This window comes from Azolla caroliniana, unplaced genomic scaffold (genome assembly GCF_043228905.1).
Source record: "Azolla caroliniana isolate FFs.n. ecotype wild unplaced genomic scaffold, voAzoCaro1.0.p SCAF_3, whole genome shotgun sequence".
NCBI lineage: Eukaryota > Viridiplantae > Streptophyta > Polypodiopsida > Salviniales > Salviniaceae > Azolla > Azolla caroliniana.
This window is the reverse complement of record NW_028230438.1, coordinates 5,035,247-5,051,122: the sequence shown is the minus strand read 5'-3', so window position 1 is coordinate 5,051,122 and position 15,876 is coordinate 5,035,247. Positions and strand designations below refer to the sequence as shown.

At 36.2% G+C, this 15,876-nt stretch overlaps 2 protein-coding genes across 5 annotated transcripts; both read right to left on the bottom strand.

Moving 5' to 3' along the window:
* Positions 1-931: 931 nt before the first annotated feature.
* Positions 932-6,077, bottom strand: LOC147865985 (mitochondrial fission 1 protein A-like). The gene is made up of 5 exons (XM_087316342.1): positions 5,871-6,077; positions 2,023-2,164; positions 1,622-1,743; positions 1,317-1,380; positions 932-1,225 (listed from the first exon to the last, which is right to left on the bottom strand). The coding sequence occupies exons 1-5, from the start codon at positions 5,949-5,951 to the stop codon at positions 1,143-1,145; spliced, it is 492 nt and encodes a 163-aa protein (XP_087172468.1). The 5' UTR covers positions 5,952-6,077; the 3' UTR covers positions 932-1,142.
* A 2,405-nt stretch (positions 6,078-8,482) lies between these two features.
* Positions 8,483-12,739, bottom strand: LOC147865984 (uncharacterized). Of its 4 annotated transcripts, none has more exons than XM_087316338.1 (10): positions 12,243-12,739; positions 11,767-11,981; positions 10,861-10,973; positions 10,567-10,721; positions 10,143-10,317; positions 9,895-9,977; positions 9,453-9,516; positions 9,210-9,330; positions 8,938-9,098; positions 8,483-8,845 (listed from the first exon to the last, which is right to left on the bottom strand). In XM_087316338.1, exons 1-10 carry the CDS (start codon positions 12,272-12,274, stop codon positions 8,789-8,791), a joined length of 1,176 nt encoding a protein of 391 aa, XP_087172464.1. In that variant the 5' UTR covers positions 12,275-12,739; the 3' UTR covers positions 8,483-8,788. The 4 variants fall into 4 exon arrangements, with proteins under 4 accessions (XP_087172464.1, XP_087172465.1, XP_087172466.1 ...); XM_087316339.1 differs by having other exon boundaries at positions 9,210-9,327; XM_087316340.1 differs by lacking the exon at positions 8,483-8,845 and having other exon boundaries at positions 8,992-9,112.
* Between the last annotated feature and the right edge of the window lie 3,137 nt (positions 12,740-15,876).

Below are 15,876 nucleotides of genomic sequence, written 5' to 3'. Positions count from 1 at the left end.
ATGATACAATCTCAGTCCTTGGAACAAACCCTAAACCTTAAGTTTGTGGAACAACTTTAACCATTAACCGTTGTGCCACCATTACAAGCATGAAACATGCATTTTAATTGGCAAATGAAGAGAGTTAACATGTGTCCATGTGGTTGCACTATCCATTCCTAATATTTATAAACTACGTCTCCCTCATCGAGTACAACCTCATGGAACTGCTTTATGGCAAATCACCAAATCCGAGGCAAGAAATAAAAGACTGCATAAACAAAAGTGGTTTCTTGTAGAGATGATTCCTATAGGATGTCAATTCAAGAAAGAAGAATGGTTCATTCTCTTCATGTGAGATATCATAGAGTATAAAAAACAATGATTCACATAAACTTGTCCATCCATCAATTCAAGGAGAATCTTCAACTCTGGTTTCAGAACATGTCGATTGGCAATCCACTTGGGTTTTTTCCACTAAATTAGCAATGCGAAACCATCTTTTTCAATTAAATGGGAATTTGGGCACTCTTGGATCATTGGATTTGGTAAACTGCCTATTTTGATCTTCATTTCTCTGAGTCCTCTTTGAAAAAAACTTACTTTATGACAGGGTACTTTAGTTTTATTTTGGGTGTTGACATTGTTTTATGTTCATTTTCTGTGAGTCAAAGAAGTATTGCAAAAACAGCAACCTTCCGAGTTCCATGAAAAGAAGTATTGCAAAATGATTTCAGTAGTGATGTAACACCACTTCTTGCTTCTTGCTTTTGTCTCTTTCAACTGTTGTCAAGTAAAGAGTCAAGACCTAAGTTGGGGGTTACAACTCTTATTGGGCTCTCAAACAAATTGCAAACAATCATGTCGTCACAAAGAACAAATGATGGGAAGCAATGGTGAAGGAAAAAGTATTTGATCAAACCAACAAGCAGCTCATTGAGTTCTTCCTTAATGCATGTACATTTGTTCATCTTTATTTCCATTACTATCATGCAATACACCACCAAATGAAGATGTGATATAGCTGATACAACCAGCCGTTGTCCCAACGTTTGGAATTCCTCGGCACCATAACAGTTACAAAAGAAAAAAGCGTAAACGAAATAAAAACTTCTTTACATGAAATGGTGAAATATCAAAGGGAAAAACACTGGATGTCTTTATCATCTCTTCAAGACCAGGGCAGCAATGCCACCAACCACAAGACCAACAGTGGCTGTTGCAATTCCTATACCGATTGTACCATCTTTCAATTGCAAAAGTACCAAAAAAAATGTTAAACATCCCACAATCACTTCTTGCAGATATAAAAAAGTAAGTATAAAAGACTTTCTCACCCTTGGCAATCTTCTCCTCAATCATCCTTTGGAGAGCAACTCCTTGGTGAAAATCTGGTGCTTCCTTTATTGAAATACATTACTTAGTAAAGTAGAAAAAATCAAGGAATTAAACCAAAAAATTTCTTATGATTTTGATCTTGATCAGAATCTCCTTTCGTTTCCAAAATGTTATCACCACATTGATATTCTGCTCCGGGTTTGGAAACCAAGGGTTTTTAAGAGTATTTTAGTGTTTCCCTAAAATAGTATGCAATATGAAGGTGAAACATTGAATTGCCAATGTAAGCACCACCAATACTTACCACTAGTGCATTATTAATAAACCGTCTTGCATTAGTAATATCTCCAGCTCTATAATGACCCACAGCAAGTAAATACAATATCTCTCTTTTCAAAGATGTCTCTGGCGTTGCCTCTAATGAGGCTGCATTAAGAACAAAAAGAAAAGCATAACAAAAAGTATACTGAAGTAAGAATATCAATATATTGTAGGGGAAATACAGCAAAATACTGCTCACTTGTTCAGTATTTATCAGTATACTGCTAGGTTTCAAAAGTTACCAGAGTATCCATGTGTAGCAATACACAGGTATTTCGGTACAAATGAAAACCATGGCTACTCTGGAGATAGTACCCAACAAGTTAGGGGTATTTTGGTGATTTTCCCTATATTGTTAATATTTTGTTGGACAAAAGGCTTGACCTTTTAACATCAAGATTCCACGCTGAACATCAGCTGGCTGACGTGAATGTACAAGTGCCCATGATAAACGCATATAGCTTTCTGCTGTATCTGTACTCTGAGATATGCCTACCCCCTCACTTGCAGCATCTCGTTCACAGTTCTGTATATGGTCAATCATGTTCGTTTATTTACCTTGAGTTTGAATTTCAAAGACCAAATCTTAAATGTATAGATGACAAGGTTCTTTCTTCACATCTGAATTCTATTTTTATTTTAGCTTAGTTATGTTTATTTTGGTTTGCTGTTCTCAAAGACGAGACAATATTTTAAGATGTAATCTTTTGTTTGATCTTATAGGCTATTTTGGCCTCTTAAAAGATGTCAATATATCATATGGATGACAAAATTCTTTAGTCATGTCTTAATTCTTCCTGGGAAAGTTCAAAGGGCCTCAGTTCTCCTTATGAGAGGCTATTTGTGCTTGTGGATATTTTTATGTGGCCCTTGGTGCTCTTGAAGGAAAATGTGCACATTTACAGTTCCAAGAACCATGAGCTAAATTGTGGCTATTTGATACACTTGTCACACCAACTCTTCTCTATGAAGTAGAAACCTCAAGACAGTCTTACAATGAAAATATCTAGAAAGATTAAGAGAGGCCATTTAGTCTCAATGATTGCCCGCATGACAAGGAGCAAAGTATTGGCGTGCCATGATATATTCCTGTCAGAGATCGGAACCGCCCCAATAATCAATAACTAGTATCTAACAGCTTTGGGAACTCTCTAAAGGAGGGTATTCAAGCATGACACTTATGTCATCAAAACAACTTGCTGGAGAGGGGATATTCATTGTTGGTATGCTGAAACCCAACAATGGTTTAAGTCACATGAAACAAACATAAATGCATTGTCCCCACTCCAATATAGCTTGGAATGTCCCCATCTAAACATGACCAAAGTGGAGAAGAATACAATGATCAAACTCATATTATTACGTTAGAAAACAGAATAACATGGATCAGCCCCACAAAATCTGTTGGTAGTAAGATGGCCCACTTTAAGACACACGTTGGAGGATGGATTCATCAGGCCCTCTGATATGGACATACATCTATTCTATTCTCTGGGCAGTGAGATAGGGAAGCTACAAATTTCTTCCAATCAGTTACAAATTGAGGTACACAGATATGCATGAATATCTCTAGAAGAAAGAATTTGCCAATTGTGTCATTAAGAAGTGGAATCTGAAGAACATATGTTTTTCATTGTACTGTTTCATATGAAATATGAAGGAGATACTATTGCCTCTTCAAGCATGGCTTTGGCCCACTATGCAAGGTAATGGAAAATAAAGACCGATGGTGCTCAGGGGTTTTCTTGCTAGAACTAAAGTTTGGCAATCAATGGTAAGGCATATTCTTGATTTTTGTGATATACTTGTATATTTTTTACACGGCTTGTACCTCTATGGGCAGAGCACCTATTTTTAATAGCATGATTCGGTAGGAAGTTGAGGAATTTACCCAAATTGTTTACGTAAGAACAATTTTTGGATGTTCTCTATTTCATTCCATGCAATAAAGTGAGATAGTGACAACCCAAACTTCAATCCTATTTAGCAACGATTGGACCACCATAGCATCAATCGCACTTCCCATCCCCAAGTATCATAGAATAGCTATTCCAACAGTCATGAAGTCTAGACACATAGCATACACTCCACCTATTTGTCAATGGAACATTAATACCAAGGTATTAGAAACTTTGCACCACTTGTATTGGTTCTCCGTTGTATGTAACGTGGGGTAGTATCTTGGTTGTATTGCCATTTTTGTTTTGTTCACATTAATAGTTAGCCCACAAATTCGATAGAATGTGCCTCATACATCAAGTAAATGGTGCATATCATCTGAAGTATATGAGAATAAGTATAACAATAGTTCATGCATGAGTTTTGGGCCATCCAATCCTTCTTCTTTTCTTCAAGTTTATCTATAATGGACCAAAGAGTGTGGGAGAGAGTGCACAGAGTACAGATTGACAAATTCGCATTCGTCGGGTTTACCATTCAAATGCAAACGAATACGAATACGAATGGGTGGTCAAGTATTCGTTTAACTCAAATAATAATAATAATAACTCTATCTTTTTTAATTTCCTAGGATAAAAAAAAAAAGGAACTTGAAAATAAATAGGGATAATAAAAGAGGGACTTGGGGATTTGACACTAGTAAATTTTTATAATTAATGTATAACTTATAAGTTATAAGTATTCGTTTATTTTTAATAAATAAATAAAATAAAGTAAAGGCTCATTAATTTCTCACTTTTTATTCCCTCAAAATTTATGGATATTTTTATTTTAACATTAAAAATAGTACTTCAACCTAATCATATCTTCAAAGTTCATACTAATCATATTTGTATAATAAATATAAAAATATTCGTTTTTTAAAAATAATTTATTAATTGATTAATTAAAATAAATTTCATAAACTCTCTTGACACTATAATCTATTAATGAGTAATTGTTCTTTTTTTGGTGAAATAAATTTATTTAAATAAATAAATAAATATTTTATATTTATTTTGCAAAACGAATGGTTTTTAATATTCTTGGGGCCATTTTGTATTCTCGAATATTGAGAATATTGCGCATGGAGAATATCACAAATATCACGCATGTGTCAATCTATGCATATATAGTTCTCTAATTCCTTTTTGTACTCTGTTATGATCTTGTGCTTCATTCGGATTTGTGGAAGCAATCAAAGAGATCTATTCATTTCTTTATATAGACGATATTAAAGTGGTGGGTCTCTTGGTTTCTTTACACCAAAAGATAAGAGTAGTTCAAGGAAGTGCATACTACTAACTTGAAGATGGTAACTCCTAATTATTTTATTGACCATCTTCTCCTTGTAGCACACCAAAGAAAATTAGTTTGGTCAATTAGACGACAAGGATGAACTTGCTTCATCTCTACTTAAGTTTTTTATAGAATCTTGCACAAAATCAAAACTTCATTAACATTGGCACATGTTTTAGGACATCATTTCAATAATTCATCTTCAACTTCTACATAGAATGGAAGAACTTTGATTCGGGAACATCAGCATGTGATGGGCCATATGTTGGACTATGTCTTGGTAATGTGCTTTGGAAGAAATAAAGCCTATAAAGAAAGTATTGTAGAACATTGGTTATTGTCTCCAACAAACATTCTCTGAGGTACCTGGTTCAAGCATGGTCAGGAACACAAATTCAAGAATGCAACAAAGTTTTAAGCTTCTTTTTCTTTATCTGATTCACCAACATTCTATTTCGGTTCTATCAGTTTTTATTCTCAATCATAAATGTATCTCTATCCGGGGTTTAGAAATCAGATTTGATCCCTCACTTATAAGAAGAAATTGGTAGGATCGATATATTAAAGCCTTCCTCATTTGGGAATAAGGTTTAGCTGCCTATCCAGTTCCTGAGTTGGGTCACAAACAAAAAAAACTCTGTGATCATGATATGGCATCAGCTCTAGTGTATTTCATAGTTTGACAATTGGCCAGGTGGATCTGGTGGATTAAAGCTAAAGGGGATCATGATATGGCATCATCTAAAGGGGGTCTGGTGGATTAAAGCTAAGATAAATGCTTCAATTCTCAGAACTAATATTACTAAAGGCATCACAGGAAAAAGAAAAATGAAAGTAAACCATTTCTTTTTTCTTTGCTTCCTTTAATAAATAACAGGATAATGAAGAAGAAGAAGGGTTGAAATCAACTGTTTGTTTTCTGATGTTTCTTCAGAGAAGATGAATTCCAAAAAGTGAAGAAGAAGAAGAAGAAGAAGAAAAGGAACAAGCTTTACCTGGATAACGCCAGCATCCGTCCAGGGCAGGGTGTCATCGGAGACGAAGATGGAACCGAGAGTGTTGCGGAAGTTCTGCATTCTGTGGAAAAAATGCTAGAAATAAATCTATCACGGAGAGAAAGAGAGATGCAGAAGAAGAAAACGATGACGATGACGATGACGATGTGAAAGGAAGAAGAAAATTGTGCTGTTTCTGTTTGTTCTACAGTTTCTCTCTTATTGTATCTATGTATGTATCTATGTAAATTTGTATGTATGTATGTATGTATGTATGTATGTATGTATTGTTTTGATGATGCTGTTTGTTCTAGTGTGTGTGTGTGTGTGTGTGTGTGTGTGTGTGTGTGTGTGTGTGTGTGTGTGTGAGGATTGTTTTTCTGATAATGATGATGATGATGCCATCCCATCCATGTATGTGTTGGCATGAATTTCCTCATCGTCAAACTTGATGTTTCGTAATGACTCTTGTTTGTTGTTGTTGGTGTTGTTGTCATTGTCTCTTGCCCCATTTCTCCTCTCTTCTTGGGCAGGCTTCCATGCTATAGCCCAGCACCTCGTCATCATGCATCCATCTCCATTGCTCCTCTTCGTCTGGGACAATATGCCAACGCAAGTCTGCCAAACATTAACTATTCAATAGGCTATTGTTCAAGTATCATCATGGTTGTTCAAATTGCTTCATGTGTAGGCTTACCAATCACTGAACAACATTGAGTGCCACCTTGTACATACTTGAGAATGCAACGGGGACCATTTAGTGCTTGGCGAAGGAGACTATTAGCAAGAAATATTGACTTGTGTGAAATTCCTTATAGGAGCATGATCTATTTTAGGATCTCTTGGTTTTGCACACAATTGATTGTTTATGTGCATTTCTTTTTTACGACGACAAATCTATTTAGTTCATCCTTATTGAATTGTAAGATCATAAAATGTTAAGGTCATTGTGGCTTTGTGTTTTTAGGATTTAGGGTTTAGGTAAGGAAAAAATGCCGCCATGACTAACTTACAATGGAATTTGGATCCCAATCAAATGCACGCCACTGAGACTAACCTAATGACGAACACGATGACTTGTCACCTTACATAATTGTTGCCCTTCATGTGCTAGATTCCTCGACTTTTCCAACAATGAAATTTGCCGCAAAGAAATGTGTTTAACCTTGCAACATATTTCTTCACCCCCACTTAATTTCAAAGTAAAGGCGTTTCTCATACTCTATTTGAACCATAGCCGCCAATTCCATCCCTAGACTTAAAATGACTTGGAAATGGGGCATCACTCCACTCAACTCCTAGTACGCAAAAACATGATTGATAGAGATCTTACTACTCTATGAGAGTCATTCACAGTATATTGATTACCTTCTAAGCCATTCTTGCGACTAGACAAGAAACAAATCAATGCCTACTATTCTCCACTTCAATTAAGCAAAAGAAACACATTTATTAGTAATTCTTCTTTAGTCACAACATCTCCTAGAGTGCAAGTCCTCAACCATGATCCTCCAAATGAATACCTTAGTGATCAATGTTAATAGAGATTATCAACCCACCTAAATCACCCAAGATATAGGCTTTTGGAATCACTATGCTTTGCCAAGTCACTACTAAATTATTACCTATTAGAGATCCTTGACACTTCAATATTGGAGTCCGTAGCCAAGTATGAGAATCCAACTTTTGAGGAGGAAAACTATGCATGCTTACTTTTAGTAACAAGTACTTTTAACATTCTATTTAGGAACAATATAGCAAATAAAACTTCATAGTATGGCAAACCTAGGCCAAGTTAGTGTTACAAGTATACATAGAATCATGCTAACAAAAGAGGTTTCAAAGTTATCACAATAGAAATGGCAAAACTATGAAGGCTCAATGAACAACACATTTTAAGTTTCAAGACATTTTGTGGTAGAAACTTTTGGCCAATGACATCTACATGTAGGCAAAGTGTGGACATTTTAACACTAACATCATCATCTATGCCTTGAGGCGGTCATATATAGAAAAAGGCAAAAGAAATTCACTTGCCTCCTTGGTATCCTTCAAGGAAGTGATTTCATAGAATGCAAGTACAATTTTGCAAATACGTATCTCCTTCTATGATACACCCACATGCACATTTATCTCTAGCTACTAGCCTATTTTCCACATTTCCAAAATTCAAATATACCAGTCATACAAAGAGAAACTTTCAATAAAAGAAACAAGTTAATTGTCACTTCATCGTATCAAGGGCAAAGACAAATTCTTTCTCGAAAAACTTGCAATGGGAAGAGCAACCACCTTATCATCTTGGACATGCCCATATTCATAACTCCATTGCAACAAATAATCACTACTCCTGTCCAAATATGATTATTATACCGAGCATAGTATTCACAAATATTTGAATACAGCTTTCAAATAAAGAAGACTACATCATGCTCGTGGATGAGATGTTTCGATCTGATCATATTATAGTACATAAGCATTTTAAGTGTGTATATTGATCAGAATACATTCTCATACCTCAATAACAAATCCACTCTTTACATTCCATTCTTGTTCCGTTGTCCTACAAGGAAACAAATTCCACCACACGAGTTCTCACATCTTACAATTGATTAAACTTTTTTGCCTTGAATTGCAAGGGAGCATCTAAAATGTATTACCCATCGCAAGATAGGAGCATTGGATATACACATGAGATAGTCAGCCAAAAGTTTATGCACTGCACTATCCAAGATCTCAAAAAAAATGATACACATATATACATTTCTTAGAATAAAACTGGAAAGAGTCTCGAAAAACCCTAGAACTTTGGACATCAATCATCTATCAAATGGACCTTGCAAGGAGGCTGAATTGGTTATATGTACACATTACATATGTTAGAAGGTCATTGCATTTTTGTTCAAACCACCACGTTGTCATACTGAACGTCTTGCTTTATGGTCTACTCCAAGGAGAGTTAACCATGAATCCATCTTGAACGCAAAATAAACAAATCATATTTCATTAAGCATCATCAATGATAACCATCAGTTTTCTTAACCAAGAACAACCAAGTTACATATACCTGAACCTTCAACTGAGTACAACACTCTAACCGCAAACCATGGCATGTAGTAATGTGGAAAGAGAGCCATTGACCTCTATTGTCTCGGCATTGCATTTGAACAGGCAGCACTCCAACCGCCACAATATCATCCAAAGGAATTGTTCCTTGTGGTCTCAAATCTACCAAAATCCAGCTAAGAGCTATTTTTTATCAAATGTGTCAAATATGGTGATGAATTAACCATTTCAAAAGAAAAATATGCCAGTATTTGTTTATGTTAAAATCTTGACCTGTGGCACACACATAAAAGAAGATTGAAGACCCTTCTAAAACCAAGAACCTCTGAAGCCAATCATCAACCTCAGCATCATCCTCTACCAATGGTTCACCCATGAGGGGCACCCATCGCTGCTGGGATTTTCCCAAGGTTGACAAAAAATAAACCATGTTCAAAATTTTGAGAATATTTTGAATTTCTGGAGAATAAATCCTTTTTAACAAATATTGATTTTAAAATTTCAAGCGAGACGTACAGTCCGAGTATAGAGGTACCCCGCCAGAAGACAGGTTCTAAGCATATCGTCAAGATGTTGCACCCTGTGTACACCAAGCATATGACATAAAGATTAGCACATCTTCTTAGAAGCAGCAAATCTATTCTTTTGGAGAAATCCTAGTTTGAAAAAGTTGCTGTAAAGCCTTCATTTCAAAATAAAAAAGTACGTATGTTTCTTGAGCTTTTTTATTGAAAATAACTGGATGTTTATATTGTGAACTTGAATGTCGATACTATAATTCATCTGTAGGGTTGCCAATAACATTGTGCTAGACAAAAAATGCCTTTTTTATCATTGATACAATCATTCACGTACACCTTCCGAAAACAATGAAATGAAATATGAACACTTATATAACAAATTATGATGTTAATGATCATTGAAAGAAAAAAAAGCTGCAACCCATTCTCAAACATACTGAGCATGTAGAGTAGTTTCTCTCTCCTCTGCACTGACAATTTCACCACGTAACGATTGTACCTCGGTTACCAATGACTCAATCTGGCCAAATACACCCAATATTTATAAGAACATAAGAAAGTCCATAAGCAAACAAAAGGCATGATGTAATACATGATAAAAACAACTGACACGATCATACAAGCTTTTGATTCAATATGAAAATTTATTTTAATGTGCTGCATATGCACTCTGCTATCTTCCAACCTGTTCATCTTTGGAAGTATTAGAGCTCCATGTGATCTTCGGGAAAGAAAACCGCTTTTTTTGACTTGGAAACATAAATGAATCTCGAGAATGCATAATGCCGGAGCTGCTACTTGAAGAAGTCGGTCTAAAAAGACTAGATGGCAAGATTCCAGAACTACTACTTGAGCTTAACCTTCACAAGGGCAAAATCACGAAAAAGGGGTTGAAACTCTATCATGATTGCACTCAAACATTGAGCAAATCGAGCTAGGATTCAAAGCTAGGGTGATAAAACATCAAAATACTCCCCACTTTTAGGATATTTACAACTATACCCTACGTTCCAAAAATTATCAGAAAATCCATCCCTAATAGTAGCAGTATTGCTTATAAATAGGTGTATCTTGGCGTTTTTCCCCGAGATCTAGGAGTTTCAACTAACCTGAAAGAATCTGGAGAATCAGGCGGAGTGATTTCGGAATCTCCTTTTTTCCTCGGTGTACATGGGATGGTCCACAATGAGCCATTCTCAGTACACCTTGGATCATGTGCTGATTCTACCTTTCCAGAGCCTGAGAGCAACTTTTTCCGTGCTGCCTGCACATTATCCACTGTCATATAGCTGAAGCATTACAAAAGACACCTCTACTCATAAAAATCCTCAGGTGCCAAATGCAAACCAATATATATATATATATATATATATATAATTCACTCTCCCTTCTTCTTTCATTACCTTTAAAAGTAGCCAATCAAAATCATTCATCCCCACACATGCAGGGTGTGTCTTCGGAAGTGTTAGCAAGCTTATGCCATCAACAGCTTTAGCTTGAAACAACCGCAAGCATTCTGCAATATAGAAATTGCATCATCTTGTATATCTGATACCCTTGAATATGAAACATCAGCTATATAGTATTAACATAAAGCAGTCAAATTGCAAAAATATCCTAAGGCAGGTAAGAGCGACAAGAAATTTGATCCATTAGAGGTACTTGTTAAAAACTCATTCAATGGACTTCCCAATGACAAAGCATTCATCTCTCAATAATACAATATTGGTAATTCTGCTAGATAATTAGCGACAGGTTTCTTAGTAGACTAAGTTTCTAAAATAACCTTACTGACATGAACATCACCACATATAGCAGTAGCTTAAATATAACCAAGAATCTAGAAAAAACTAGTATTGACAGGAGGCATGCCATAAAGTTTTATGGCTGGAGGTTAAGTCTACATCTATGCTTTCAAGGTCTAGGGCTGGGAGGTGAATCAACAATCTAATTCTCTGGTTATCTTAACTCACGTCTTCTCCATCCTAAACATCTGAGAAGCATTTGTCCCTGTAATCTTGCCAGCCCATTCAATGCAATTTCTTTGGACATGAGAGTCCATAATTTCCTCAGCATTTAAGAATAAGTGAAAAGCCACTTGGAGTGGTACAGTATGATATATATGTGAACCAGTCGAACACTACTATAGAACGTTAATTGATGATTATGGTACAATCAATAATTATCATCAAATCAATTGGAGAAGCACACCACTATGTAACATTCATTGATTATGACATTCAAGGATCATTATGTCCACATTCCTATTCTATTGGCTGCATCGACAATAAGAAGTAGAAAAAACAAACCTTGCATTCGATCATGCCCAAATGGAACATTTTCTTGCAGCCAAGTTTTAACATCATCCACTGTCCAGTGAAGAATCAGGGACTTGCTCTCTACCTGTTGCACTGGCAATTGACCCCACAAGTGTTCGTCTTCAATTTCTGAGTGTTCAGAGGAGAAATAGTCTTCTGAGTGTGACTGATACTCGGGGTGCAATGGATCAATTATCTCGGAATCCCTAGCAACTCAGCAACATAATTGGGTTAATACTATTATTCATCCTAATGCGTTGAAATAAATGGGAATCGTTTCAATTGCATCTTGATATGAATCAATTGAAAGAAAAGAAAAGACACATCATCAAGAAATAGAAGTACAGATTCAAAGTTAAATTTGCGGAATTTTCGTCAACCATTTTCCTTTTTGTTCCGAAGAAACGCGAATTTAGATCTCCAAAAAGAAGATTAAAAAATAAAAAACTTTCAAAAACAGAGCGTACCTGAAGCTTGAAGAAGCCATTACCATATCCATAGTGTTTGTAAAAAGAAGAAAAGAAACGTTGAAAGAAGAGAAAAATGAGTGTGTCTATAGATTCATGTTTTCTGGTTTGGATCAAATATATTTATAATATATTGCAGAAGGTTTAGAGTTCGAATTGGAGCAATGGTGGAATGATCAGAATCATCATCTTTTGATTTAAGGAGCAGAGAGAGAGTTAAATTTGACGTCCATGGCCTTTGGGCGATCTTGCCATGCTACAGTGAAAGGAAGACCAATCAATCATAAAACCGATGCCATATAGCCGAGAGGGAGATAGGGAGAGAAAGAGAGATGTGTTGATGCACTTAGTCGAAATATAGCTATGGCGGGGCGTGAACCCAAAATCAAGAAATTCGAGGGAGACCGAAGATGGAAATGGAGACACGTGCAAGCCTTGCCCACCTCCTCCCCTGCCTCTGGTCCTGCCCTGTTCTCTGTGTGGGTGTGTGGGTCCTTGGGGGGCCATGTCTCATACACCTTGAGAGTCTGTTCTATGTATGTGCTTTCCTTCCATTGTACCATTTCCATGTCCCTAGGTGAACCTCAAGAGGACCACAAGGAGTCTCTAGGCCTCTCGGTTCGGACATCGGCTTCATGTCGAGCCCTGACCCCCATGGCCAGGTCCTAGAAACCACCCTTTGCTACGTTATATAGCCTCCATTCATATGCCCATGGACCATCTCTCGGATCGACCCTCACCTACACCCTACAGTATGACGTTTCGCGACTAAGACTCTAATTGATGGATGGTCATGACATTGTTTGTTGAATCTTTACCCAGATTCCCCCCATCCGAGCATGGAGACCCTTCGCTCAACCACACCTTGCATGGTTATAAACCTTCACTCAAGAAGGTAAAGATTGTGTGTGTGTGTGTGTGTGTGTGTGTGTGTGTGTGAGAGAGAGAGAGAGAGAGAGGTTCCTCCTCAATAGTGTCACTTGTCCACCCCAAGGAGCATGTGGTCACAAACATTTGATTTGTAATACCACTCATTTTCATAAACAAGCACACCATAGTATACAAAAAGGCACGTGGCTCGTCTACAAAAAGCCAAAAGCTATTATTAGAGTGGAACCCCTCACAAATAGACCATTCTAGCTAGTTATTGATTGTAGCCAAAATCCTATTGAGGATGTCTAGCTATTCATGGTCATGTAAGTCACGAAGTAAGCAACTGAAATGTTGATTCACATTCACAGGGGGGATATAACTCGTTTGTCTTCGATCACCTAAGCGCCATCAACTTATGAGGTTAAAGGTTTGAAGCTCTTGTTAATTATCTCATTTCATGGGCCATGGCTTAAAGTCTATGCACATCTTGATGATGCTCGCAATTGTGGATCCTTGTACAATGCCATTTTTATCAAGTAATCTTGGCATGCATTTCTATCCTTTTCAATTTTTTCAAGCTTATTACATTATATGTATTTTCCTGGACCTTAATAGATCCCATCATGCCTCATTTTCTTTGTTTAATTGCTATACCAAGTATAGTATTTTATTTTTTTACAAGTCATAGTGGATACATTCCCTTTGTGTTTATTCTTACGTAGAATTCACATGAAAGCTAAATTGTTAGGCAAAGGATATCTATCAATATATGCTACGAATGAATGTTCACATATGTTAATAATCCATGTTCAACCATAAACATGAATGTAAATGATCTAGAATAGTTCTACAAACCACACCCTACGGATTTGTTAGTAATTTCAAGAAAGCAAAACAAAAGATGACATTTCCCACTTATTGGTTGAAATAATTGGCACATTTGTCTCCTTGATGTAAGCATCAAGATGGTAGTGAGGACATAACGGAAATCAAAGGTATGCCATATTTGTTGCTATGAGAAAAGCTCTATTAACATTTAGTCAACAACATGAAGTGCACCATACATGGTGATTCAAATGAAGATATTAAACTAAAAAATTATGTGGCACATTAAGAACAACTTATCTCGTCGTGTGAATTGGGTCCATGAATAGAGTCATCGTCCCAAGTTATGGGTTTTGCCATCCTATATTAAATGCCCGGACCTACACTATTTTCATAAAAAACAATAGTTTACCCTATTGTTTGACATAAACAATACATGCTTCGAGATCCAAATTGTGTCTTTACAAAATATAAGGTATGCTTGGAAACACTAAATTATTGGTTTTAAACTTCCAGTATTTCGTGTTCACATTGTCAATGCCATTTCATCTAGCTTGATATTGGCATGCCAACTTAACATTTATTGTTATTCTATCTAGGTACGTTACATAATTGTTAAGTGGGGGATGTTCACTTCATTCATACACGTTTGGATTGCATGGACATCAACATTGGCACCCCACCAACAAGTGCACTCATAGAATAGGGGACAAGAGAAAGAGAAACATAAGGAAACATCATTAGAGACTAAAAGGGACATATATGCAGTTACACTAAATGTACAATATGCATAAAGATGAAGGTGTAAACCTATACATGCAAACTTGCAGTTATGCTAAATGTACAAGATGTATAAAGGTGAATGTGTAGACCTTTTATTGGAGGAAGCTTTAATTCTCTTTCCCCCCCTAAATAATGGCTTTCATTACAACAGAAAAAAACACATCACCGTGACTAACAACTTCGACTACTTACTCAATCCCACCCTGTACTCCAATTCAAATGTTAGAATATAATGATATGTGACTTTGAAAAGTTCTCTCTCTCTTCATGGTTGAGATTTTATGCCTTCTCTAGCACGGTTAACAATTGCCACAAAAGAAGTCCTTTTAACTTTATAACATAATTGTCTTGCCCCAACTTGCAAAACAAATGTGAAGGCACTCCACATATTCCATTTGAACCATATCCCCCAATACCTCAAGAACTCAAAAATATTTGGGAATGAAGAATTCATTCATTGTTTTCCATATGTGCAAAAATCCAACTAAACGAAGATAATCCCACTCCAGTTAAAGACATCCACAGTAAATTGATACATCTCCAAACCATTAAAGCCATCATACATGAAAGAATTTGAACCTTGACCTATTCTTAACAACTCATGCGTTAAACTCAATTCCTTAAGCATTATCTTATTTTAAGAATATGGTTGGTCTAATCACACGCCTTGGCAATATAGTTGTTTGTTGAGATTTCTTATGTCAATCTATGTTTTAACCAAGTGATTAATTGCATGCGTTAAGTAGCTTAAGTCATGTATTAACCTTACTTCACTAATGGTGGCAAGAGCAATATTAAAGTTGGCGGAGTTAATCCATCAACACACTTAAAAGAGTATGACATTCTATTTCAACCAACTTATAGTCTATAGGGGACTACCACCCAAATGTTGACAACAACAAACAAACAAGGATAACACACATTGTCACTGATTAAGTAGAAAGAAGTTCTATCGGTGACTTAAACTTAACATTCAACATCACTGTTGGGGATCCAATGGCAATCAACAGTGCTTGGCTCAATTTTTTTGTAAACTCTTGAGATGTATGGATTTGCTAGAATTGGAAGCCCACAAATCTTATTTTCCTTTTCCATTTATCACTACCATATCAAACTTATGTGCATTAACATACCACCCTCGAAGTGGGTGTCC

What these genes read in the sequence shown, in the direction of transcription:
- LOC147865984 (XM_087316338.1), bottom strand. Translation starts at nt 12,274, where the DNA reads ATGGATATGGTAATGGCTTCTTCAAGCTTCAG. An exon ending in TGGGCATGATCGAATGCAAG is followed by an intron (nt 10,974 to 11,766) that starts GTTTGTTTTTTC and finishes TCTATATTGCAG; the next exon opens with AATGCTTGCGGTTGTTTCAA. An exon ending in ATACTTCCAAAGATGAACAG is followed by an intron (nt 9,978 to 10,142) that starts GTTGGAAGATAG and finishes GTATTTGGCCAG; the next exon opens with ATTGAGTCATTGGTAACCGA.
- LOC147865985 (XM_087316342.1), bottom strand. Translation starts at nt 5,951, where the DNA reads ATGCAGAACTTCCGCAACACTCTCGGTTCCATCTTCGTCTCCGATGAC. An exon ending in CGGATGCTGGCGTTATCCAG is followed by an intron (nt 2,165 to 5,870) that starts GTAAAGCTTGTT and finishes GACCATATACAG; the next exon opens with AACTGTGAACGAGATGCTGC. An exon ending in TGAGGAGAAGATTGCCAAGG is followed by an intron (nt 1,226 to 1,316) that starts GTGAGAAAGTCT and finishes TGCAATTGAAAG; the next exon opens with ATGGTACAATCGGTATAGGA.